The sequence below is a fragment of the Tauraco erythrolophus genome, chromosome 12 (genome assembly GCF_009769465.1).
Source record: "Tauraco erythrolophus isolate bTauEry1 chromosome 12, bTauEry1.pri, whole genome shotgun sequence".
NCBI classification, from domain to species: Eukaryota; Metazoa; Chordata; class Aves; order Musophagiformes; family Musophagidae; genus Tauraco; species Tauraco erythrolophus.
In genome coordinates, this window is record NC_141476.1 from 6,668,522 (window position 1) to 6,690,360 (window position 21,839).

Consider the following 21,839-nt stretch of genomic DNA (forward strand, 5'->3'; position numbering starts at 1 on the left):
ATTGGTCCTCACACAATTTGTGAAATGTGTGCTGGGGGAGAGAAACAAAAAGCCCTGCTGTTGACCAGTGTAGTTCTATTGTAGGCTGTATTTTAAATGGAGATGGAAAATTTGCTTTCGGAACCCAAGACTGTTGTTTTTCCCCACCATTTAAATAGATCCATTGGCCTCATTAAAACCAGTTGACAATAAGCTGAGAAGGACGTTTTCATTTTGTGTTGCACAGTGAAGTTAAAGCAGAACAATGAAATAGGGCCTGAAATGAATGGTCTGGATTTTTCAAGTGCTAGGAATGTGCAACACATGACGCTTTTGACCTTTTGAAGATGAATGGGACCTTTTAAAATAGGTACAACAAAAACTGCTTGAACTTTCCTGCGGATTATGATGTTCCCTTCAAAACAAATTCATTGGTATGTTTGTCTGCTATGACCGATGTACTTACCAGGTTTATTTTGTTGGTTGAAGACCACTGATATTGTAAAAAGTAAATTTCCTTCCTTGAAACTTGTTGAAATAATTTTTTTAGTAGAATAATTGACCAAGATATCTTAACGTTACAGGGCGGTATGGAAGGTATCCATTAGTCCTTATGCTCAGTCAGATGTCAAAACTTAGGACACCTATGACATTTGCCTTCTATCAGGCAGAGAAATGAGCTTGAGGTGAGCTATTTGTGCCAGGACTGGGCTGTTCTGGTATTCACACTTACTGGTTCCAAACTAGCTCAGCTGACTAGTATAGAAGCATTTTTACTGTTCTGTTATTTTGGCAGAGGAAAGTACAAAATCCCCAGTTCAGTACCTGCGTCATCTCTGCTGCGTAATCCTGCAAGGAAGACCTTTAAGTATGTCTTGAGTATTAGTGAGTGGACATATTTTACCGGGTACCAACACAGAGGGGAAGCTGGTAGAGAAATGGGGGCAAGTGATGGAGATGACAGTTGGGAATGAGAGGAAACAAAACTGGTGGTCCTAAAGTCTCCTAAGGTACCATGGTGATACTAACTTTGCACCCTTGCTGGAGTAATATGAGGTGGCACTGTGGAAAAAAGGAACTGATTTGGATAAGTTGCTTTTCTGGAATATCTGTGCATATTTGGTGAGCAGGGCTTAATTTGAGGGATGGTAGGAGTTTTTATTCTGGTTTCTCTGAGGTTTTTCCCCATGTGTTTTGCATCCAGGAAGCTGAGGAGCAGAAACAGAGTGGGTTTCAAGCTGTGAAAGCCATCTTACTAGCAGACATACACAGAAGTCTTCCTGTGCTTATTTCTTTTTTTTTTCTGACAGTTTCTCCATCTGAAATCTCTTCGAGAAGAATAAAGATATAATAAATGAAGAACATTCGAGTAGCTTAATGCAGTTATTTCTAATGATAAAATATAAGTCTCTGCATGAAGACTATTGTTTCTGTCAAAGTAACAGTTAAGATGAATTTATTTCTTGCTGTGTTTTGTGCACAAAATTCACTTGTGTGAATTTCCATTAGAAAATACATTGTCGTATGCATTTCCTTTTGTTTAATTTGTAGCAAATTCTTTGCTAACACTGTTGGGTCAGAAGCCTGTAACTGCCAATTCCTTTGGGTTTTTTTGTTTTGTTTGCTCTTAGTGTAAGCTGTTGATTTGGCAGATGACAAAAGTCCTGTACTGCTAGCAAAAACAGCAGAAGCACTCCATGAGTATAGGTGTTGGAGGTTTCTTTGATATTTTTTTAGAAGAAAAATTCATTTGTATAATCTATCATGCATGTAACAATGTGCTTTTGATGGTGAAAATGGTTTGATAAATATTAATTGGTGTTTTTCCTGCTACGTGGTATAGCATGGCCTTTGTTAATGATGAATGTTCTGTAGAAATGAGATTCTATTAATGTGACACTGAGGATGTTCATGTCTAAGGTAAACAGAACTCTGAAATTGCAGCTTTACTCTAGCTTTGAGTTGTTTTAGCAACTTAAGGAATTGAAAGCTTGAAGAAGAAAAAATGGTACAGGTCTTAGTTCATTGTTAAAAAAATTAAAGCAGCTCTAGTGCAGTAGAAGCATATTATGAACTTCAGACGTTTCTCCTTTTGACAGATTCTCAGATGATGGTTGACCAGGTAAGATCTAGACTCTTCCAAGAGAGATTTCGTATACACAAACACTTATGAATGATTTCTGAAACTGCAGTCACTGAAACTAAATTTGATCCTGTTTAATTTAATCTGGTGTTTGTTTACAAATCAAATGTATTTAAAAAAAAACAACCACAAAACCCCAAGCAACATCAGAAAGCCAAAACAAGAAAAGCCAATGCAAATAAGGACATATAATTGAGACTCTCCTATTTGTGTAAATGTTTTGTTTGCTGTTTGCTTAGATATTTTCTCCTAAGTTAAGCAATTGTGTATTTTAAAAAAAAGTATTTGTCCACCAAAAAAGTTGTGTAATTATTTATTCTGAGTATCTATACTAAAGACTAAAAATTGTCTTTTTAATTGCAATTGGCCTGTAGTTGCGGAGACGTGTACGATGCTCATGAGCAGGTGCACACATACCAGGTATGTGTTTCAATGCCAATATGAATCACAACATAACAGAAAGAAAAACTGTTAGATTTTTGTGGATGCAACATTTAAAGGCAATTAAATCTGACTGATTTGTAGTGAGAAATCAATTATACTTCAGTCAGTAATTAGAATCTGGATATAGCACAGGTCGAGTTACTTAAATAGTGAATATATAAAAGAATATACTCTTACGTTTACTTAGAGCATTTTGATCTAATGAGGTGTTTGCCTACGCAAACCCATAGAAATAGTGAGTCAGGAAATAAGCAAATAACCAGTTTACTTTTAACATGCATCTCTGTTACTGATGGTTTTATGCAAATATTACATTTACTAGCTAGTATTTTGTATCTGTTATCTAAAAGAGTCGGGTTTATCTACTTCTCAAATTGTTTTACAACCATAGCGGATGTTGACATTGACAAGAAGTTTTGTATTTACTTTTTGAATTTTCTTTATTTAAAAGTCACCTTTTGATAATTTTTAACATACATTGACCTAAAGTTATTTTAATTCAGATCTTTAGGGAAATAATGCAGGTATAGATAATAACATTATAAATTAAAAATAGGACTGAGGAAAGCATTTTATGTTGCTCAACTATAAATGAGTGCGTTACCAAACATCGCTTTGGATTGCTAACCTGTTACCTGTTATATCTGTCATACTTTCAAAATATTGGAAGTAGACTCTCTTATGAAATGACTGCAGACCACCTGTCCAAATCATAAAAACTGCCTTCGTAACTTAGGAGAACTTTGTTTCAAGCAAATACAGAAGATCATCCTGTGCCAAGGGCACGTGGCTGTGTAGCATGGAGATGCTTCCTGTGCCTTTTCTCAATGCAGGATTTAAGGAAAACTTGCCCTTCTCTACTGGACTCAATGCCAGATCATCAGCAGATCTTATATTGGAAGCAGCATCGGTCCCTAAGCAACCTTCTCCCCGTCCTTGCTGTGGTAGTTGTAATATTTCAGAAGCTCTAACTGTCATCTCTAAATGCCTATATGTTGTTTTTTTTTTTTTCTTTAGTTGTTTGTTTTGATGCCAAGATAAACTTTGATGACAATGCAGAATTTAGGCAAAAAGAAATATTTGCCATGGATGACAAGTCTGAAAATGAACCTATAGAGAATGAAGCTGCCAAATATGACTTAAAATATATAGGACTGGATGGAAATATTGCTTGCTTTGGTAAGAACAAATAAATCCAAAAGACATTTGAAGACAAATTCGTACTTGTTCAGTGTATAGGCTTTGTTTACATTCTGACATTCAATCCGCTGTTGATAGTATTTCAGTCTGTTTTGCTGAGGTTTGTCCTTCTGCAGGTTCTTGCAAGAATGAAACTAAAATTGTGTTGAAACTGTGATGAAGACCACCGAGGACAAGCAGGGCATGTGTGGTGTCACAGAGGAGGCAGACTGATGGGGGAGCCTGTGGGGTTTCTACCTTCTGAATTTTTAAGCTGATGCAATTGGCCTTTCCAGTAATTAAATCAAAACAAGAAAAGTCATCAAAATTTGATCATCAGTTCTAAAAAATGAGGCTGTGTTACTTAAAAGACACTGCAAAAGTACGTGTGTTAAAACACTGACAATTGAATATTGAACTCCATTTCCCTTTAAGGAAAGCTGCTGAAGAAGCTGCTTGGTTGTTAAAAGGAAATTACCTTTTTTTTTTTTTATTTTCCTGAATCTTCTGTAGAACACAAATTACTCTTATGTTTAAAAGAGATAAGTAAAAAAAGTCAGCTAGGCTCTAAATACTTTTCATTTTGTACAAATTCTTTTAGCCAGTACAACATCTTATTATGAATCCAATTGAATTAGGCATTTTATCTCAGCTTAGCGAGATAATGTCCAGCATTTACATTGCTTAGATGTGTACTCCAACCATAAATCTAGAAGATACTAATAATGTGTTGTAGTTGATTCAGTAATGACAGTGAGACTTTAATCTCAATTTAAAACAAAACAAAACAAAAAAAAAAAAACCCACAATAATTGGCAGCACTACAGTATGTTCTATAGTATTAGGTATTGCTGTTGAATTACAGGTGACACAGAAGCCTTACTTTGTCCAGAAGAAAAAACTTACTGGGAACAAATAATTCTTATCTGCTTTTCCTAGCTTAGAGGATGTTTGTGCCCATGGGAATGCTTCTTGACGGGTGCAAATGCAAAATAAAAGGCAGTTTAAAGGAGCATCTGGTATCTGTCCCCAAAATTTAGTTGTGTCTTTTACAGTAATACAAAGCATCACCTGCTGCTATCAGAATGATGGAAGGGGAGCTTAAGGAGTCAATTTGTCCTTAGTGTCTCATATTCCCAGAAGTTTTTATGTGTCTTTTTTTTTTAATCAGAAGTTTTTGCATTTCTAGTGCTCATACATGCTTAAGGGAAGGTGCACATCTAAGTCCTAAAGTCGATACAGTCATAAAGAAACCTGAATGTTGGTGCGTATGCACCAGATTTTGAATTATTTGTTGCATTGGACATCCTTGAATAGGTACTCGCCTATTTAGAGATAGCTATTTATGTAACTTTTTGAGCCATGTTATGTGGTTGTGCTGGTATGTTTTAAGCCTTTTCACAAGTCTTATATACTTTTATGTGAAATTTAAGCACTTTATGTTTACAATTACAGTCAATGGAGCTGGACTTGCAATGGCAACATGTGATATAATATCCCTCAATGGTGGAAAGCCAGCCAACTTCTTGGATCTTGGTGGAGGTGTGAAAGAAGCACAAGTATATCAAGCATTCAAGCTGCTGACTGCTGATCCAAAGGTAAAAAAGTTGGTTTGGACCAGAAGCTTCCTCGTGCAGCAATGCAGCTGTGTTATAGGACTATGACTAGTGTGCTGAAAAAATACAGATGATGATGTGAACACTGAGGATGAGTTACTAAAGGGGCAATCTGGGAGGAAAATTATTTCACTCTGAACTACGGGACTGGCTTTTCAGTTCCTGATCCACACTCAGGTTTGCTGGTCAGTCTTGAGTGGGTGCTTTCTCAAGTCAGTTCCACTCAGAAATGCAGATGTGGTAATGCTGAGCATTGCCACGTTGAATTTTGAACATCTGGCTCCTAAAGTGAGATTCGTGAGGAGGCTTAGGTACCTAAAATATTATTCTTAATAGTTGTAGTGCCACAGTAGAGTGAGAAGGAAAACGGGGATTAAGCAAATAGCTAATTCTAAAGGCTGATTTGTACTCTTTTCAGCTTGAGTTTTCTAAAATATCTGATTCTGCTCCGCAGGATAGTCTGTGCTTAATTAACGTTCACAGGCTGGAATTGTAGCCTGGTATGCTCTAACACTTCCTTTTGCAGATGGAGGTGCAGTTGCTCTTTTCTTTTTGAACAACAGGAGAAGACATTAGTCTGTGTGTATTGAGTAGAAGTTATTTCTAGAGATGCATATTAGCATGCTGAGGTCATCGGTCCCCTTTGCAGACAGAAGTAGAATATCTACTGAGAGAATATCGATCAGGCGTGGGCATTGGAGCAGAGCCAGCTGACCATCCCTGCCTACGTGGAGTTATGCTTTTGTGTGTAGCCAGAACTTAACTTGCTGTCGATTTTTTATTTTTTTTTTTTCCCCTAATGAAAATCTGTTGAAGGGCTTTGATCATCTTTTCCATCTCCTGCACCTAAACATCTCTGCTGAAGTTCCAATTTCAACATTTTGCTTCTTTTTGTGGATCTGACTTTATCTTTTTCGTCTCTCTTTTTTCTGTGCTTCCATCCATTTTCCTCACGTTGGTTGTGTCTGTGATATTAGCTCCTCTAAATACCACCTCCCTGTGAAAATTGCATCACTATAATTGTATACCCTGTGCAGCAGTGAGAAAATGTTGTGACTTTTCAAATAGAGGAGGATATTGTATACAGGAAAATTTCAAGGCAAAATCAGGAGGAAAATTTACAGTACAAAATAAGTGCAGGTCGAATGCATATTGTAAGCTCTTTGCAGCATTGACTCTCCTTGCCTGTTCTTAAGGCTGGTAGTACCTTGACGGTTCAACTCTAGTAGAGACAGTCATCTGCAATATTTAAGACATTCTTCCTGGATCCTTTTGCACTCCCATAGACCTGGGACGTGCTGACCTTTTGTTTGTAGAGGTCTATGTTTATGTTCTTCCCAGGACCCATAGGAAGAGAACTGGTTGTCTCCTACTTAGTCATCTTATAAGCTTCAAGTTATTAACATGCCTAAAAGAACACAGACCTGGAGAAGCAGAGAAGCAAGATATCTTGCCTGGGGCAGAGGGAAACAGGATGGGACTTGAGATTCATGCTAGAAAACCTGATAGTTTCCTTCATTGTCTGATGCTATTAGATACTGTTAGGCTTGTCTTCATTTGTGTCTCAGGGCATTACACAAAGATTTGTTGGTGTGTGTTTGAGTTGTTCTGCAGTGCGTGCTTCGTATGATGATCAAGGTTTGGCTGAGATGTAATTTAGTTCTGAAGCTTGTGTTAGTGGTGGAGAAGCAGGTGCAGTAAAGTCTTAGATACACAACTTAGCTGATGATTATCACTACGCTAAACAGGTTCTTCTGTCTGGTACAGCACAAACAGCAGGTATTAATTTTGGTGATGAAACTTACTGAGTTTAAACAATTTTAAAACAAAAACGTATTTCAGTAGCTCTCAGCTATCTGCACACCTGACATTTGACTTGTAAATGTATCCTCCTTCTATCATATATTCTGCTCATATATTACTGCTTAACACTAGCTGCTTACACTAGGGCTAGTGAAGCTATGCTAATTGAGACAGTGGAGCAAAGTACAAGGTAGCATGGAAAGAACCTCAAATAGTTGTTTATGTGTCTGTGCTCAGCTGTAGCTGTGCCACTCCTGTCTTAGACTGGCTGAAAATGCAGAAGGCTTTAGCCTAAGTGCAGCACAACTCATTCCTCATTAGTTTGTTGCCTCAGCTTTTCCTTTTGAATGCCTTGTCCGATCTCTCCATTCGCAGGAAGAATTGCGTAACAGCTCCGTTGCATTTCTCTTTTGCCTGTTCTCTTTATTGCACTCCAGGAAAAAAAGGGAGGATGCCTGCTTAGAGTCCCACTAGACTCTGTTATTCAGTGTGGTGCAGGGGAAAGAGGGTGCTTCTGAAAGATGTCTGCGCCAGGGAATGTAGTCCCCAGCCGACTTGGATGCATGTGTGTACATGACAGCATTGTTGGCCACAGACATTGTGGTTTTGTTGAGCTTTAATGCTGTTGCCCGTTTTTAAGTTATTAACATAAGTTCTTTTGAGCCTAGCCCTGCACATGACCAGTCATACCACAGTTCTTATCCCTGAGAAGCTTGTGAGGCTTAAGTGAGTCCCTTCTGGGCTGTTTCTTGTCAGCCCTTTCCATTTGACTGTTTTTTCCCTTTGCTTTATGTCACTGTGACCATCAGCAATACTGTTTCAGTTCCACATGACATCAGGTGAAAAACTTCTCTTAATGGTAACTGATGAAGAATATGTATGAGATTAAATTAGGACTGAGGAACATATGCTGATATCCTGGTACATAATAGGAGATTGTAGCAGCCCTGGCAGTTATATCAGCCTAGTTATAACCTTCTTTTTCTTACTGCTCTGCAGTTGAATATTAATATGTTTACTAGCTATTAAAAAATAAACATTTCATAGTTTATTTCATTCTGTTCAGAAAAGATAGTGAATGTCTGGTTTTCCTCTCCTCATACACCATACCTGTTAGCTTACTAATACAGTAAAATAATTGAATGAATCCTCTCTTTTCTTAAGTAATAGTAGGCTTTCAATCCCAAGAGTCATTTTGGCTAATGCAGCATTCACAGTTTGTATCTGGTCAGTCATTTCTCTGTAACCTTTAACCTGATTCCCACCTCGTTTGAGAAGATAAAAATTTGCTCCTGGGAACTCGAGGGGCAATTAATTGTTGTAAATGTCTCCAAACAACACTGAGCCTCTGAGGAATGACCAAACGAACAAAACAAAGAAGTTTGCAAGGCTGTAATATGGAGAAGATCTGTCTTTTAGTTGTGCTGAAATATGGCACTGGCAGTGTTAAGGACATTGCAAGAGAAGAAATCTTCCAGAGAAAATGTTCAACTGCACTTTGAAATAGATCTCTTTCTTTCTCTTTAGTTGTCTTTAAAATGTCTGTTTTGTGTTAAAGCAAAAAAAAAAAAATACAGGTATGTCATGATTTGATTTAGTGAAGCTGGGGCTATTGTTTTTGAGAAAAATAAAGAAAATCAGGTTTGCTGCTGGTTTAATCTGGCTGTTGTCAGTGTCTATAATTCTTTTTTTTTAAAAAAGGGGGTTTTGTTGCAAAAGGTTACCCACTGGCTTTTGGATAGAAATGCTGTGTCTGGAGTCAGTGACCCTTTTATTCTCTGCTGGTCTTGTTTGCAGTCTGCCACATCCAATACTTCCTAGGTCAGACAGGTCATTGCAATGGCTCTGAATTCCTTTCTTTTCACTATCTAAATTCTAGACTTTTCTTTGCCTTTCTTTTTCTTCTTCCTGCCTGTCTTTTTTCTATGAGTTTGTGCTGTGCATCTGCTTTGGCAGAAAATGAACCGTCTTCCCTCTTTCCAGGTAGTAACGGGAAAGGGGAAGATGACTCAATTCTGTGTGTTCAAGCTGCTTCATTGCTCCTCTTTGTCTCACAGTCAAGTAGAAGAGGTTGTTTCCTTTGGTATTTCAGAGGTTCTGAGTAGTTCCTGGCTCTCTCCTGCATGTTTGAAGTGCTGTTTCAGCCGTCCTCACTGAAGTCCTCATCCTTGAGTACTCTTACATCCTTACCAAGCTCAACAGGTGCTCGTTTATTCATGCTGAAGACTTGGACTATTACATTTACTGCATGATGACTATTTGTAGATTCAACAAGGTTTTGGAAAGGCTAAAGCTGAAAAAAACAGTCTTGTCAATAAATCTGCTGTCTGGGGCACTGAAGCTTGGTTTCCATCTCTGCCCTCTGCTTTGGCCTGGAGTCATCTGAGATATCTGACACTCCTAAATTCCTGCAGGTTTTTCTCTCATCTTTTTTACACACATTGCAGAGAGTGTCAACATCGTTTCAGATGTCAGGCCAGCCGAATCATGTTTTTGAAGACCCTAGTGAGTATGATAACCTATACTGAGTAGGCTCTTGGTGAAATGTATTTAGTGACTACAATTAGACAAAGGCCAGAGGCATCTTATCTGCAACCTGAAGCAAGTCACATCTTGTACCTTTTTCTCTTATGGTGTCTTGATAGAATAAAAATAATATTCTATAGGTTACTGGTATAGGAGAGTTGCCTATTAATGCTGACATAGATGGTATGTGCACTTGAGATGTGACCCCGACACAGGACTACATGGTCTTTCCTCAGGCTTTTGGGTATACACCATCCCCTTCCCTTGTTCTGTCTTTCTTGTAGGAGCTAAAATACAAAAATATGACTGAATTGAACTAAGCTATAAGCAGGTTTGTTTTACCATTGACTGGCTCTGGTCCTGAACTGAACAATTGACTTCTATCAGGAAGTATCACTGAAACACAGGCAGAAAAAGGCCAAAATTGTTTGTTGTGCTTATTCTACTTTTCCCCCTAAATCTCCTTTGACAATGTGTTTTGAAGCCCATCATTGATGATACAACTAAAGACTTATCAAAGCTATTAATGCTAACAAGTGTTTGCTTGTCGTGTAAGCAAAATACTATTGACAATTGACAAACATCTCTCTGGAAGAAATATTCCATATTGACATTTGTTAACTTGTATCCAGGGAATAATTAATATCAAACACACACAAAACTTAACTTGTTTTTTATTTTTTTTTTTTCTTTAGCTATTCTTTAGTCCAAATTCAAATTATGATTTTATTAATATGGAATAGACATTCTTATTCCTATTACTTTGCTTTGCCTGTTTGCTTGTGTCAGATGAATCTCTCTGTCCACCTCAGCGATAGGAAAAGTGATGGTACTGATGTGTCTTGCCATTATGTTGTGTGTGAAGTAAGGGTCTTGGGGCTTTTATTTTCCAGGCGTCTGAGAGAGTGGACAGAATTCTGAAAGAGGGTATCATTAAATTATAATTTTGCAATTCACTTATTTTCCAGCTGTGCTTCGTGTGAAAGTAATACAGTTTACCCATCCTTATATGACATTTTAATTGCTAGTTTATCCTTTTGGATTGATGGATTTTTAGTATTAGTTTTCTTAACATTGCAGTCTGTTATGTGGCAACAGAAGGGATAACATTATACTAAGAGGAAAGATTTGGGATATTACTTTCTCAGATTTCAGAAATAAAAATAAGGCTGCCTGGTATAATTTATTTGGTCTTTATTTTGGGTGAATTAATTAAAAATTGAGTGGGCTAGTTCAGTTTAAGACAATTCAGAAAGTCTGCAAACATTCCGTCAGTTTGGAGTGTAGTAACTGTATCCACGTGTTATTGGATTGTTGACTCTCACTCTGCAACTTTAAACAAGGACCTGCTCCCAGTTTTAGGGGAAAAGACTCTTTTGAGTATGGTTTCTAACTAGACTTGACTACATAGCGAAGGATTTTGTCCTGGAAGTTTTGCAAAATCTGTCTTATTCAGTGAGTCTGTGCCTGGTGTTTGACTGTTGGGCTGCAAGCCTGAGCCAAAAAAGGGATTTTGGCAGATAAGCTTCATAGGAGTTGCCAGTTGCCCGTTCTGTTCCCAACCAATTATTTCCTGCATCCTGCCCATTGAGGCATCATTTCAAACAGTCTGGGAGAAAAGAGAGTGGAAGAAGAGGGGAATGTTGTCACATGTCGTTCCCGATCCAGGATTGGGCATTGAGCCATTATAATCACATCAAATAAAAATAAAAATAATGTCAGCTGCCAAGTTGTGAGTGCAGGCAGTTTGCACAGCTGTTTAATGTCATCTGTGGAATGTCTGTTGCAGTATTAGTCGTGCCAATCAGTCAAGACTATCAAGTCCGTCTTAACTAAGAGGAAGAGTTACAGCTTGGACATCAAAGGCAACATCCAGAAACAAAGAACCAACTCTTTTGATTTTCTCCTAGGGCTGCTTTTGCCCATTGATGAGAATGGTTATTGCTGTTAGCCCTGGAAATTTTGTGTAGAGTGAGAAGAGGGTGCTTTGGAGAGCGGGAGGGAACTATTAAGCTTTAAAAGTCATAAATAAAAAGTAGCGTGTGGAGGTTTTAAAAATATGAAAACGGCCACACTTGCTATGATAGTGTGTCTTATCCTGGTTAGAGCACAGGCTGGTTGTGGATAGTTTGTTGTGCACTTTCTACATTTAACTAATTTTCAGTAGTGGAGTTCTCAGTGTTACAGTAATGTGAAACCACAAAAAGTAGGTCAGATAACCTTCTCTATCACACTTGCAGCCTGTGTCAGTGTGTGTATAATGTTGAAGGAAAAATGAAATGTAAATAGCATTCAGTTATGGACATATAATAGTGTTAGCACTGGACTTGTTTAAATTGTCAGATTACATGCCATTTCAGATGCTGCAAAGGAACCTCATTCTTACACAGTCATTAGAAACCTTTTTGCTTTCTCATTCAAATATCATGCACCCTTTACACACTTCGTTACCCAGCTCTTCTTTACACAGCATGAAAAATCTTTGTTCTTTGTGTGTTTTTCTGATTCACGCAAGAGGGTGAACCATCACGTGCAGTTTTCAGTACTCTAAAAGCTGTAGCTGAAGAGTTACTGTAGTGGAAAATACCTGTGCGTTACAATATAGTGTTCATGAGTGCTCACTGCAATTCCAGTGTTCACACCTCTGCGTAGCCCTCCATAGCTCCACCTGAGTGTTTGAAAATGGTGGCACTTGGATTTCGTGGCTGCTTTTGAAAGTTCAGGCTTTGACCGCTCTGGTTTTCCCCTCTGTGTGAACTGTGGGTTATAATACTCGTCTACCATAGATGACTGCTCTCAACACTGATCAGAAATTATATAGTCTGTTAAAGAAATCAAGCACTATGGAAATTATCAAAGTTATCACTGTTCCTTTGCTGCTTATTACGTAGCCCTGTCCTGCTGGCGGTTTTGTACTCAGTGTTATTTTTGTAGAAGTCAAATATTACATTTTAAAGAAGGAAGTCATAATCAATAAACCCATTGCAACATAAAACCAATTTTGACATTTGTGTACATAGTTTTTGGAAGCTGGATCTTACTATGTCATCTTAATATTGTCTCCTAGTAGCATGTAGAGAACCCCTTTTGCATTGGGGGTGTGTGAAGACGTAGGGCGAGACCATCTTTTTCTCTTATTTAAAATATACAAGAGACTCAAGGGTTGAAAGAGGAACCAGACACAAAAAGGTGAAGGAAACCTTCAGTTAACCTAGGTAATCTCTCTGGTGCTGCAGGTCGATGTCTGCCTCAGCAAGGCAAGAAGTAGTGAGGTTTAAATGCAGCAAAGAAATTTAGGTTAGCGGTTCTGAAAATTGCAGAAAAGGTAGTTGAGTCCTGCAGCAGTTAATTTTAGGAACTTACAGACTATCCAGCACTGCAAGTTTTTAAGAAGTAGCTAAGCAAAACTGTACCCAGGGTGTCAGGAAGAGCTGATCCTGCCTTGGGGCCAATGAATGGACTGGAGATTTTTTCCTCTTTCAGAGACAGCCCTAAACCTAAAGCTGTGATTAGTAGTTTTATATGGCCAATAATGCCTTGGTTTCTGAAGCTTGTCAAAGTTTGATTACTATCAAAGGATGACAGTTTGTAGAGGTAGAAAAGACCTATTAGAGCACAGAAACATCTTGTAAAGCTGGGAGAAGTTGACAAAGGCATATTGTATTTTCTGCCTGAGAAATTTGTACAAATACTTTGCCTTTAACCATTGGAGCAGCTCGTAGTTCTTTTATAGATACTGTAGGACTTGAGTTTATAGGAGTAATTTAGGAGTTTCCCCACATTTTTAGGAGCGTTGCATTGGTGAGGAAATATAGACTAATACAACTTTAACAAGGATTTCTTCTAATGTGGCTGTAGTTTTGCAGGAATTAATGTGAAATGACTAGTCATCTTTTAGAGCACTTAAAGTATTGAAAAGGCATTCTTTCATTTCACTGAAGCATTTTTAGACACTGATAGCATATTGCCAATATTTATGAAAATGTGAGGACAATTATGCATTTAAAATGCATAATTGAATTGTCTTGATTTATAATCAAGAGTGATGTATTTTTCAAGAGCATGTGTAGTATTGAGTCCTAAGTAATTGATATGTAAATGTACTTTAGCATGAATCTGCTGTTATTTATAGGCACTGACAAGTTGAATGCCTTTTGGCATTTTGAAGTTGACTATAGTGAATCTTAAAAACTGATTATGAAAATAAACTTACTAAGCAAGAGGAAAACTTGCAGAGATATTGTAATCACCTCTTTGTGGCAGAATAAGGAGAAATCACAAATGTTTCCTTAGAAGGTTAGTGATGAAAAAATTGTGGAAGAACCACAACAAAATTGAGCTGTTAGGTTTGGGTGGAATTTGAAATGTTTGTGAGGCAGTTACCCTTTCTGCAGTGGTGTCCTTTCCAAAGTAGGGACAGAAGAGCAGATGTTTCCATTTCCTTGTAGACAGTCTTCCTCACCCTCTTAAGATAGCTGCTGTGTGCTCAAGGCTTGTTGTATTTTCCTGCTTGTTTGGAGGTACATTTGATTAATGATCAGAGTAGTAAAGGGTTTGTTTTTTTTTTTATTGGCTTCTTTGTTCATTAGAGCTTGGGACTGGAGAATCTGGACTTTTCTGAGGTAGCCACTGATGAGCCAGAATGGCTGAGCCTGTGGTGGGAAGTGTTTAAGAGAAGTACATGGTAATGGTTATGGCATTGTACATGTCTCTTGTAAGGTCGTAGCACAATATTACCCCTCTCACTCCAAACTGGGGCCTACAGCAAAGGGCAATGGAAGCAGGCAGTACATCTCCCATCTTGAAAACCTTGCCAGCATCACCTCTAACTGCCAAATGCCTGATGTCATATCCAGCATGTGCAATGTAATGTGCAGTTATGTTGTGTGTCTTAGTATTGCCTAGTAAAAGGAAATGCCGTGCATAATACATCAGAAAAGTGTTTAATCCTTCACTGTACTTTACAAATTGATGAAATTTTGAAAATTCATATGACTCATTTCACAATTAGTGAGGATGAAAAGGGAAGATATTTTAGGAATCTCAATTTGGTAATTCATCTTGGTGAGACGAGTAATTTATTATGGATCTATTTATAGATCATCTATCTAGCGTACTTACAGGAGAATGAAAGACATCATTTGATAATATAGGTAGGAAATAGTATATTAAAAAAAAAAGTCATAGGTGTCCTTATTTAAACTCTCCTGCTGAGAAAATTGCGTTTTAATACTCATTATTTTTAAGTGGTTTGAGGTGTTATGGCTGTCTAGGAAAGTGTTTGTTCATTCCATCAAAACGAAGAAATTTAATCACCTTACCTCCATCTGTTCCTGGTAGAAACAGGCCTGGATGATGAACTGCATATTTCAAGTAGGTGCTTTTAGCCATTTGTACTGGCTAAGGCATACTCTTCTTCTGACAGTGAAATGAATATCAACTGGTTTAACTTAAAATTTCAGAAGCACCCTTGATGAATGGAGCACAGGTAGACAGAGCATAGACTAGTTAAAGAAAAAGACTCAATTTTGGGAAAAACTGGTGAAACAGGACAAAATTAACAAGCATTTTCCCATCATAAAATTAATTTTTTAAAGACAGACAAATAAAGGACCTGATCTTTCTAAGATTTATAGTGCAGAGAGATGTCTATACTTAAAAAAAAACCAAACCAAAACAAAAAACAAACGTGGGAGAGGAGAAGCAGTTTTTTAAAACTTTTAAACTTTTTGTCTCTAAGCTGACAAAGTGACCTGATACTGCAGCATCAGGAACAGTGATGTGGTTGGGGAAGAGGGGAGAATTGCATGAATAAATACAGATGTTGTGCTCATCTCTGCTCTGACACTTGTGCTCTGGTTTGCATCCTAATATAGGAAATAGATTATGATAGGTGATCTTGTTCTAACCTATTATTAGTAATCCCATATGCCATCTGAAATGACTGGCACCATGACATGATCAAGAATAATGTGCAAGTCTGGCAAATATATAGCTTTTAAATTCATTGGCATCTTTTTAAGAAAAAGATCTCTTAGAACATCCACCCATTTCTGTGGAAATGGGATTTTGAGGTACCGTGTATCTGATGATATTTTTTGTATTCCACTGTATCCACAGTGTATCCCCTCCCCTTCCTCTTTTTTTTTTTTTTTTTTTAGTGTTGGGGTTGGTAATGTATTTTTCCATAGTGTGTAAACTTTGTTTTTGGAACAGGATACATGCTGTCTTCTCAGTCAGAAGAATGTATTTAATTTGTATTTGAATAAAAAAAAAAATGCCTTGGCCTGTGTTCATCCATTCATTTGCATAGCTGAGCACAGAAGATGAAAAGCTTTGGAAGAGACAAAAATTACTTGAAATATGGCTTAATGAAAGAAGGAATAGCTATTTCTTTCCCTTGAATCCCTGTTTTGTTTCAGGTAGGACTGAATTATTTCACAACTTCATTATTCATGCTCCAATTCAACAAGATATTCAAACCTGTTTCAAGTTTTAATATTTTATTATCTATTATTCTGAGTGGATGGATAAAGCTGAAATAAATGAGCCTATTCACTTTTAAAGCTTGTCGTGTGCTTAAGTACTTGGCAAATCAAGCCCACATCTACCACAAATGAGTAGTTCTTACTCTTGTTGCTAGAGGTTTAGTTTCATCATCGAATAGAAAAACTATCCTTTTATAGGAAGCTGAAAATTAGTCCTATTTCTCAAAATATGTTATCTGTGTTTTACCCTTCAATATTTTGCCTGTCTCTAAAATCAGGTGTTTTCTTCAGAGTAGTGCAAAAAGTGGAGAGCTTATCTCTTTTGGTGCTTATACTTTTGATAGCAATCTGAAAAAAAACATGAGTTATTCCATCTCCCATACATTCTTTTATGTATGTGGTCTGGAGGGGAGGGGAATAGGAGGAATATTCTAAACAGACTCTGTGGGCATCTAACCACGGTTCCTTCAGTTGCACAGAAGTTCAGCTGATTTAGATGGCTCCAGTATTCGTGTTACGAACTGTGAGTGAGGAATAGTGGTGTGTAGAGTCTGTGTAAAGCAGCATGAGGGTGTAGAGGACGAGGTCTGTGGAAGTAACCACTTCAATCAAGAGCTGGGCAAAACTGTCTCTGTGAATGTACTGGATTTTGTGATTATCGCACTGCTGTCTTCATACACCACGCTGTTGAACTATCCTTTAGAAAAAAACATGTTATTATGTGCTGTTTATATCAGGGACATCTTGTTCACTTGATCTTTCAGTTACTGGCTTGAATTAAGTATATAGTCCTGAGCTTAATTAACTTTTAAAATTTTCTTTAGGGTTCTAGCTAATATCGTCAGGAGGGGAAACGATTTCCCTGTGGGTTTTGTTTCGTTGTTTTTTAAACTTTTCCCTCCATCCTCAAAATCCATGTTTGTTTGTTTTGCACTTCTAAACATCATAGCAGATTCTGGCCTAATTCTGGTGAACAGAAGGCAGGAAATTTTCACTTCCCAATATTTTCCCTCTTTTTGTAACAACTTGGTGGATGTTACTTCTCTGTCTTTTTTATTCAACAGAATCCAGTCTTCGTTTTCTATGTGGTTACCTTCTAAAGCACTGAAGGGGAAAGTAATCTTAAATAACTCTACTTAAGAAACACATTCCCTCCCTATTATTAAAATGAATACATGGATTCCTTTCTAAAATGAGGACTTAAAGTCTAGTGAAAACTGAAATGAGTAATTCAACCTTCTACCAACACGGACTGATTCATTCATAGAATCATAGAATCATAGAATGGTTAGGGCTGGAAGGGACCTTCAAAGGTCATCTAGTCCAACTCCCCTGCAAGGAACAGGGATATCTCCAACTAGATCAGGTTGCTCAGGGCCTCGTCCAACCTGGCCTTGAACGTCTCCAGGGATGGAGCATCCACCACCTCTCTGGGCAACCTGTTCCTACAAATCTGTAAGCAAAATTAGATATTCTTTTTTTTTAACTTGGTAAAGTGTACTTACAAATCATCTGGGTAAGGTTATGTACCTCCTTCTGGTGCTGGTACTTCTCATTGAATTACAGGGGAGTTACCTCTGGTGCTGAATGCCCAAGAAAGGGATTGTGTATGGAAGAAGGCAACAGATAGTCACGGGGGCTAGAAGCTACAAACTGGGCTACTGCAAGAGAAAAGCGGTCCCAATTCTGCAGCATTTTCCCATGTCTCTGTTGTAAAGCAGAATAGAAACAGTAAGCTGTTTTTTTGCAATGGTAGTGCCTAAATGATAACAGAAACTGGCATTTTAACTGCAGGATTTTAATTAACATCTGAGATTTTTTTTTTAATAGAAACTCTTGATTTTTCTTTGGGTTGTTTGAAGACCCCACACTTCTTCAAGGGAGGACTGACTTAATGAAAAAAGTTGAAAACTTAGGTTTTAATCAAAAAAATGAAAAAATGTTCACCTATTTTGAGCCAAATGGCTTTGAAAGTTCAAGCTAAAAGACAATAAGTGCCTGTGTGTGGAAAGACAGGTGGATAATGTCTGAGCAAATAGATTTTAATGAAATTCTGAAAATTATTCAGAGGTGTTTTAGCAGAAAAAAAACCAAAAATTTTTAAGAAGTTTTTTTTAAAGTAATTAGAAGAGTTGATCAAGAATAAGGTAGCCTTGTTGCAAATCATTACATAATTTATTGCATTCGGCAGAGTGGAACAGGTACTGCACTATTTCAGATATTCCAAATGAAAAAAATACTCCTATTTATACAACACCATTTTCACCTTCAATGTTCTGCTGTGGCTTAAAAATATATTTTTCTATTCTTTTTCACTTATGTACACATCTTACTCATCAAATGAGTAGAGACAAAGACAAGCTAGATTATTTTTTTTCTTAATTTCATACGTGTAGTTTACTACAGTGAAGTGTAAATGGCAGCATGTATGTGTGAGTAGCTGCATACATATATATGATTGCTGCTCAACGTAAGTTGTGTGCACGGTTGCACTTTTTCTTATATGTATTGTTGAATGTTGCTGTACTTTAGAAACCATTTCTAATTATTTAAGGTTAAGCCCGAGCAACCAGAAGAGCTGCAGAGCACCAGATGTGCGTTCCCCATGAGCATGGGGGAGAAGGAGTGCTCTGTTGCTGCTAGCAAGCTGCTGGATGCAGAGGAGCTGCCAGCTGTAGTTGTCATGGCAGAGCTCTGCCTTCCTCCGACCAAGAACCTCTGAAGTGCCTCGGTGTAAGCAACACAGCAGTCCTGCCACCAGTGCCATAAAATTGCATTTCTGAGTGGATGACATTTGAGCTGGTCATGTAAGCCAGTATTCACTTTACCAGAAAAGGGAATGAAATCTCTCTTGTGCCATCTCGACCAGATTGAGCTGTATTTACAGACGGGCTCTGGCTGAGAAGGTCGTTAGGCAGAACCTAACATAAAGCTCTGTCCTTTGCCAGAGTAATGCCAACTTTGTGATTAAAGCAGAAGCCTCCATGTAAACTTTGGATGACTCTTGTGCATGGTAGATTTGGAATTAATAGTGATAATAGGGGAAAAGAATAAAAGCATCTCATAAGAAAATAGATTACATACATGCTTATGTGGTGTAGACAAGATTAAAACTTGAAAATGCTGAGGATCTCTTTTCTTCTTAACTAAATCTTGATTAAGTCACTCTCCCAGAATACTGTTACAGGCCTGTAACTGGCAAAAAAAAAAAAAAAAAAAATCAGTTATTGGGTGGAAATGAATGAATGTGCAGAGTCAATATTTTATAGTACATGGAGAAAGTTGAATGCCTGGTGCCCGGCAAATCATTTGATTTAAAGGTTTGGGACTGTAATGCTTGACTTCTCATTGAAGAAATATAAAAGAGCAAATTACTATTTGCTGGAAAGTCACAGAAACCTTATCAGAATTGTTTAGTTCCTGCTGCTCCCTGGAGGTTTTCCTTTTCAACCACTGACTATGTGCTCTCTGAATTGTGAAGGATTTGTCTTTAATCAAAACTTTCATGGGGCCCTATGCAGTTGTTTTGGTTTTTTTCTGTGTATTACTTAGAGAGAATCTCAAATACATTTTTGTTTTCACTTGGTCTTACAAACTATGGAAGTAATTGAACTGAAAAGATAAAATAAAAGCAATTTAAGCAGAGAGGGTGCCTACATTTCAGCCACCTTCACTTAACTTTTTTAATAATGGTAAAAGTCCGTTGCACTTCAGCAAGAAGAGCAGATGAGTTCAGCCTGCCCTCCTACCGGTGGAACAGATTTCCCCTTATTGACCACTGCAGTTTTTGGCTTTTTATCAATCTTCCTTCGCCCACTTGTAGTATTAGCAGTCAGCTCTGTCTCATTCTTCTCTGTCAAGGAATCAGGTCTGCGGCGTATCGGAGTTGGTACTTCCATGGTTGCACCCTCCTTCCCTCCGTTTGCACCCGCACTCATCCAACACCGTGGTGAGAAAGCTCAAGGAGCTACACTGGCAGAAGACTAAACCTGTAGAAACAGAAATAGATTGGCTGCCTGAACTGGCTCATTATGAGTTCGGATGAGTAGTTCCTGAGTTCCTGGAGGACAGTGCTGGTTTAGATAAGCTTCAGTCCTTTGCGCCTGCTGTTGGTCCCTTGTTCGTACCAGACTCACGGTCTTTCTTGCACAGCACGATGCTTCCATCTTTGCATGCTCCTGCTGAGTCCAGTGAAACTACTTTCTGGTCATACATTGTTCAGCATAATCCTCTCCAAAAGGAATCTGATCCATTAAGGAAAATTAATCATTTGATATTGTTGAAGGGGATGATGATTTGTATATAAAAATCATCTAGTGTTAAGCTGCCCAGCAAGAAAAACAAAATTATGCAGCCATTCCTGTCCTGTGACTAGATTTGAGCTCTGATTAGAACAGGCTTCCTTTCTTCATTTCATAAATCACAGGTAGTCTGTGTACTGGGAGTTTTGACTCAGATCCAAGAAAAAAATGAATTTTGTGTGTGTGAATATATTTACATATTTAATGTCCTCAAAAAAAACCCCAGAATTAAGCATTAAATCTAGAGAGAGATTTTCTGCAGTTCACTCTGATTAGTGATCAAATGTGCTGTACTTTTCCACCCTTTGTTGACACCTGACTTGATATTTCATTTATTTGTTAGTTTTGCTGAGTTCAATCAGCGTGTGTTCCATAATGCTCACCATCAAGAGGCAGCCACCAAACCTACATTATTCATAATTTGCCTTTTAAAACCAAAGGAGCAGTTTTGACACAAACTTGATCGCAATAGAACCTAGTGTTAGTGGCATGCTGGTGTTAGTGCTGCTCTTCTGTATGGTGAGAGGTCTCCTCTTGGTGTTAAGTTGAACAATATGAGATTATCTCAGCAAGCCAAGAAGAGCAACTCCACCGTGGAATTCTCGGGTGCAGCGTCTTGTTGTATAAATCAAACCTTGTCTAATTGTAGTGCCAACTTACTGGTCAAAATCTTAGCCCCAGTGTTGAATTTAATTACACAGTAGATAAAGAGCATGAAGTACTTTCATGTTATGTAGAAAATCGTGGTCATGACTACTAAATAGCTTGTATTATTCCCTGAATTTGGTACAGGGCTAATTGTTTATCACTCACAAAGTCCCTTGTTTTCCCACTTCTTACTGTCAATGGTGCTGTAAGACCCCAAGAGGAGTCACAGTACCACTCTCAACAGAGGATGACGATGTTCATCAGAAATAAGGGGAACCTGGAATCAAGCTAAAAGTGCTGTGAAGGTGAGGGTTTTTCCCTCTCAAGAGAAGGAAAACTTCTTAGTGAAAATGATTGCATTATCTCAGTTCCTTCTCTGTTTCTGATGTACTTCTATCAGCTGATTTGCTCTAAAGTAAAATGCCTGAAATGAATTACCGTAACATAAAGAAAATACTGGTTTGGTCTGTTCTTCTTTCCCCAGCTGCATTACATATACTAATGCAAATTTTTGGTAGCTTTGGGAACTGTATTTGCAGAAAGTAGGGAGTTGTTTTGGAAGCCAGATATTCCCCTCTCTTTGAACACTAGGAAAGAGGGGTTGATTGGGGGTTTTTTAAAAGCATTTGTCAGGACAGAACAGCTCTAGAGGCTTTAAGTAAAGCACTGATTGCCCTGTCACTCAGGGTGCTGAGGAACTGGGAACTTCACA

At 37.9% G+C, this 21,839-nt stretch overlaps 1 protein-coding gene across 1 annotated transcript in view; it reads left to right on the forward strand.

Annotated features, from left to right (window-relative positions):
• The window catches only part of SUCLG2 (succinate-CoA ligase GDP-forming subunit beta), a 131,289-nt gene that overhangs the window by 71,520 nt on the left and 37,930 nt on the right, over positions 1-21,839 (forward strand). Inside the window, exons 8-9 of the mRNA XM_086619001.1 lie at positions 3,584-3,745; positions 5,201-5,343. Of these exons, the coding sequence (XP_086475127.1) occupies positions 3,584-3,745; positions 5,201-5,343 (305 nt within the window). The remainder of the gene's footprint in view (positions 1-3,583; positions 3,746-5,200; positions 5,344-21,839) is intronic.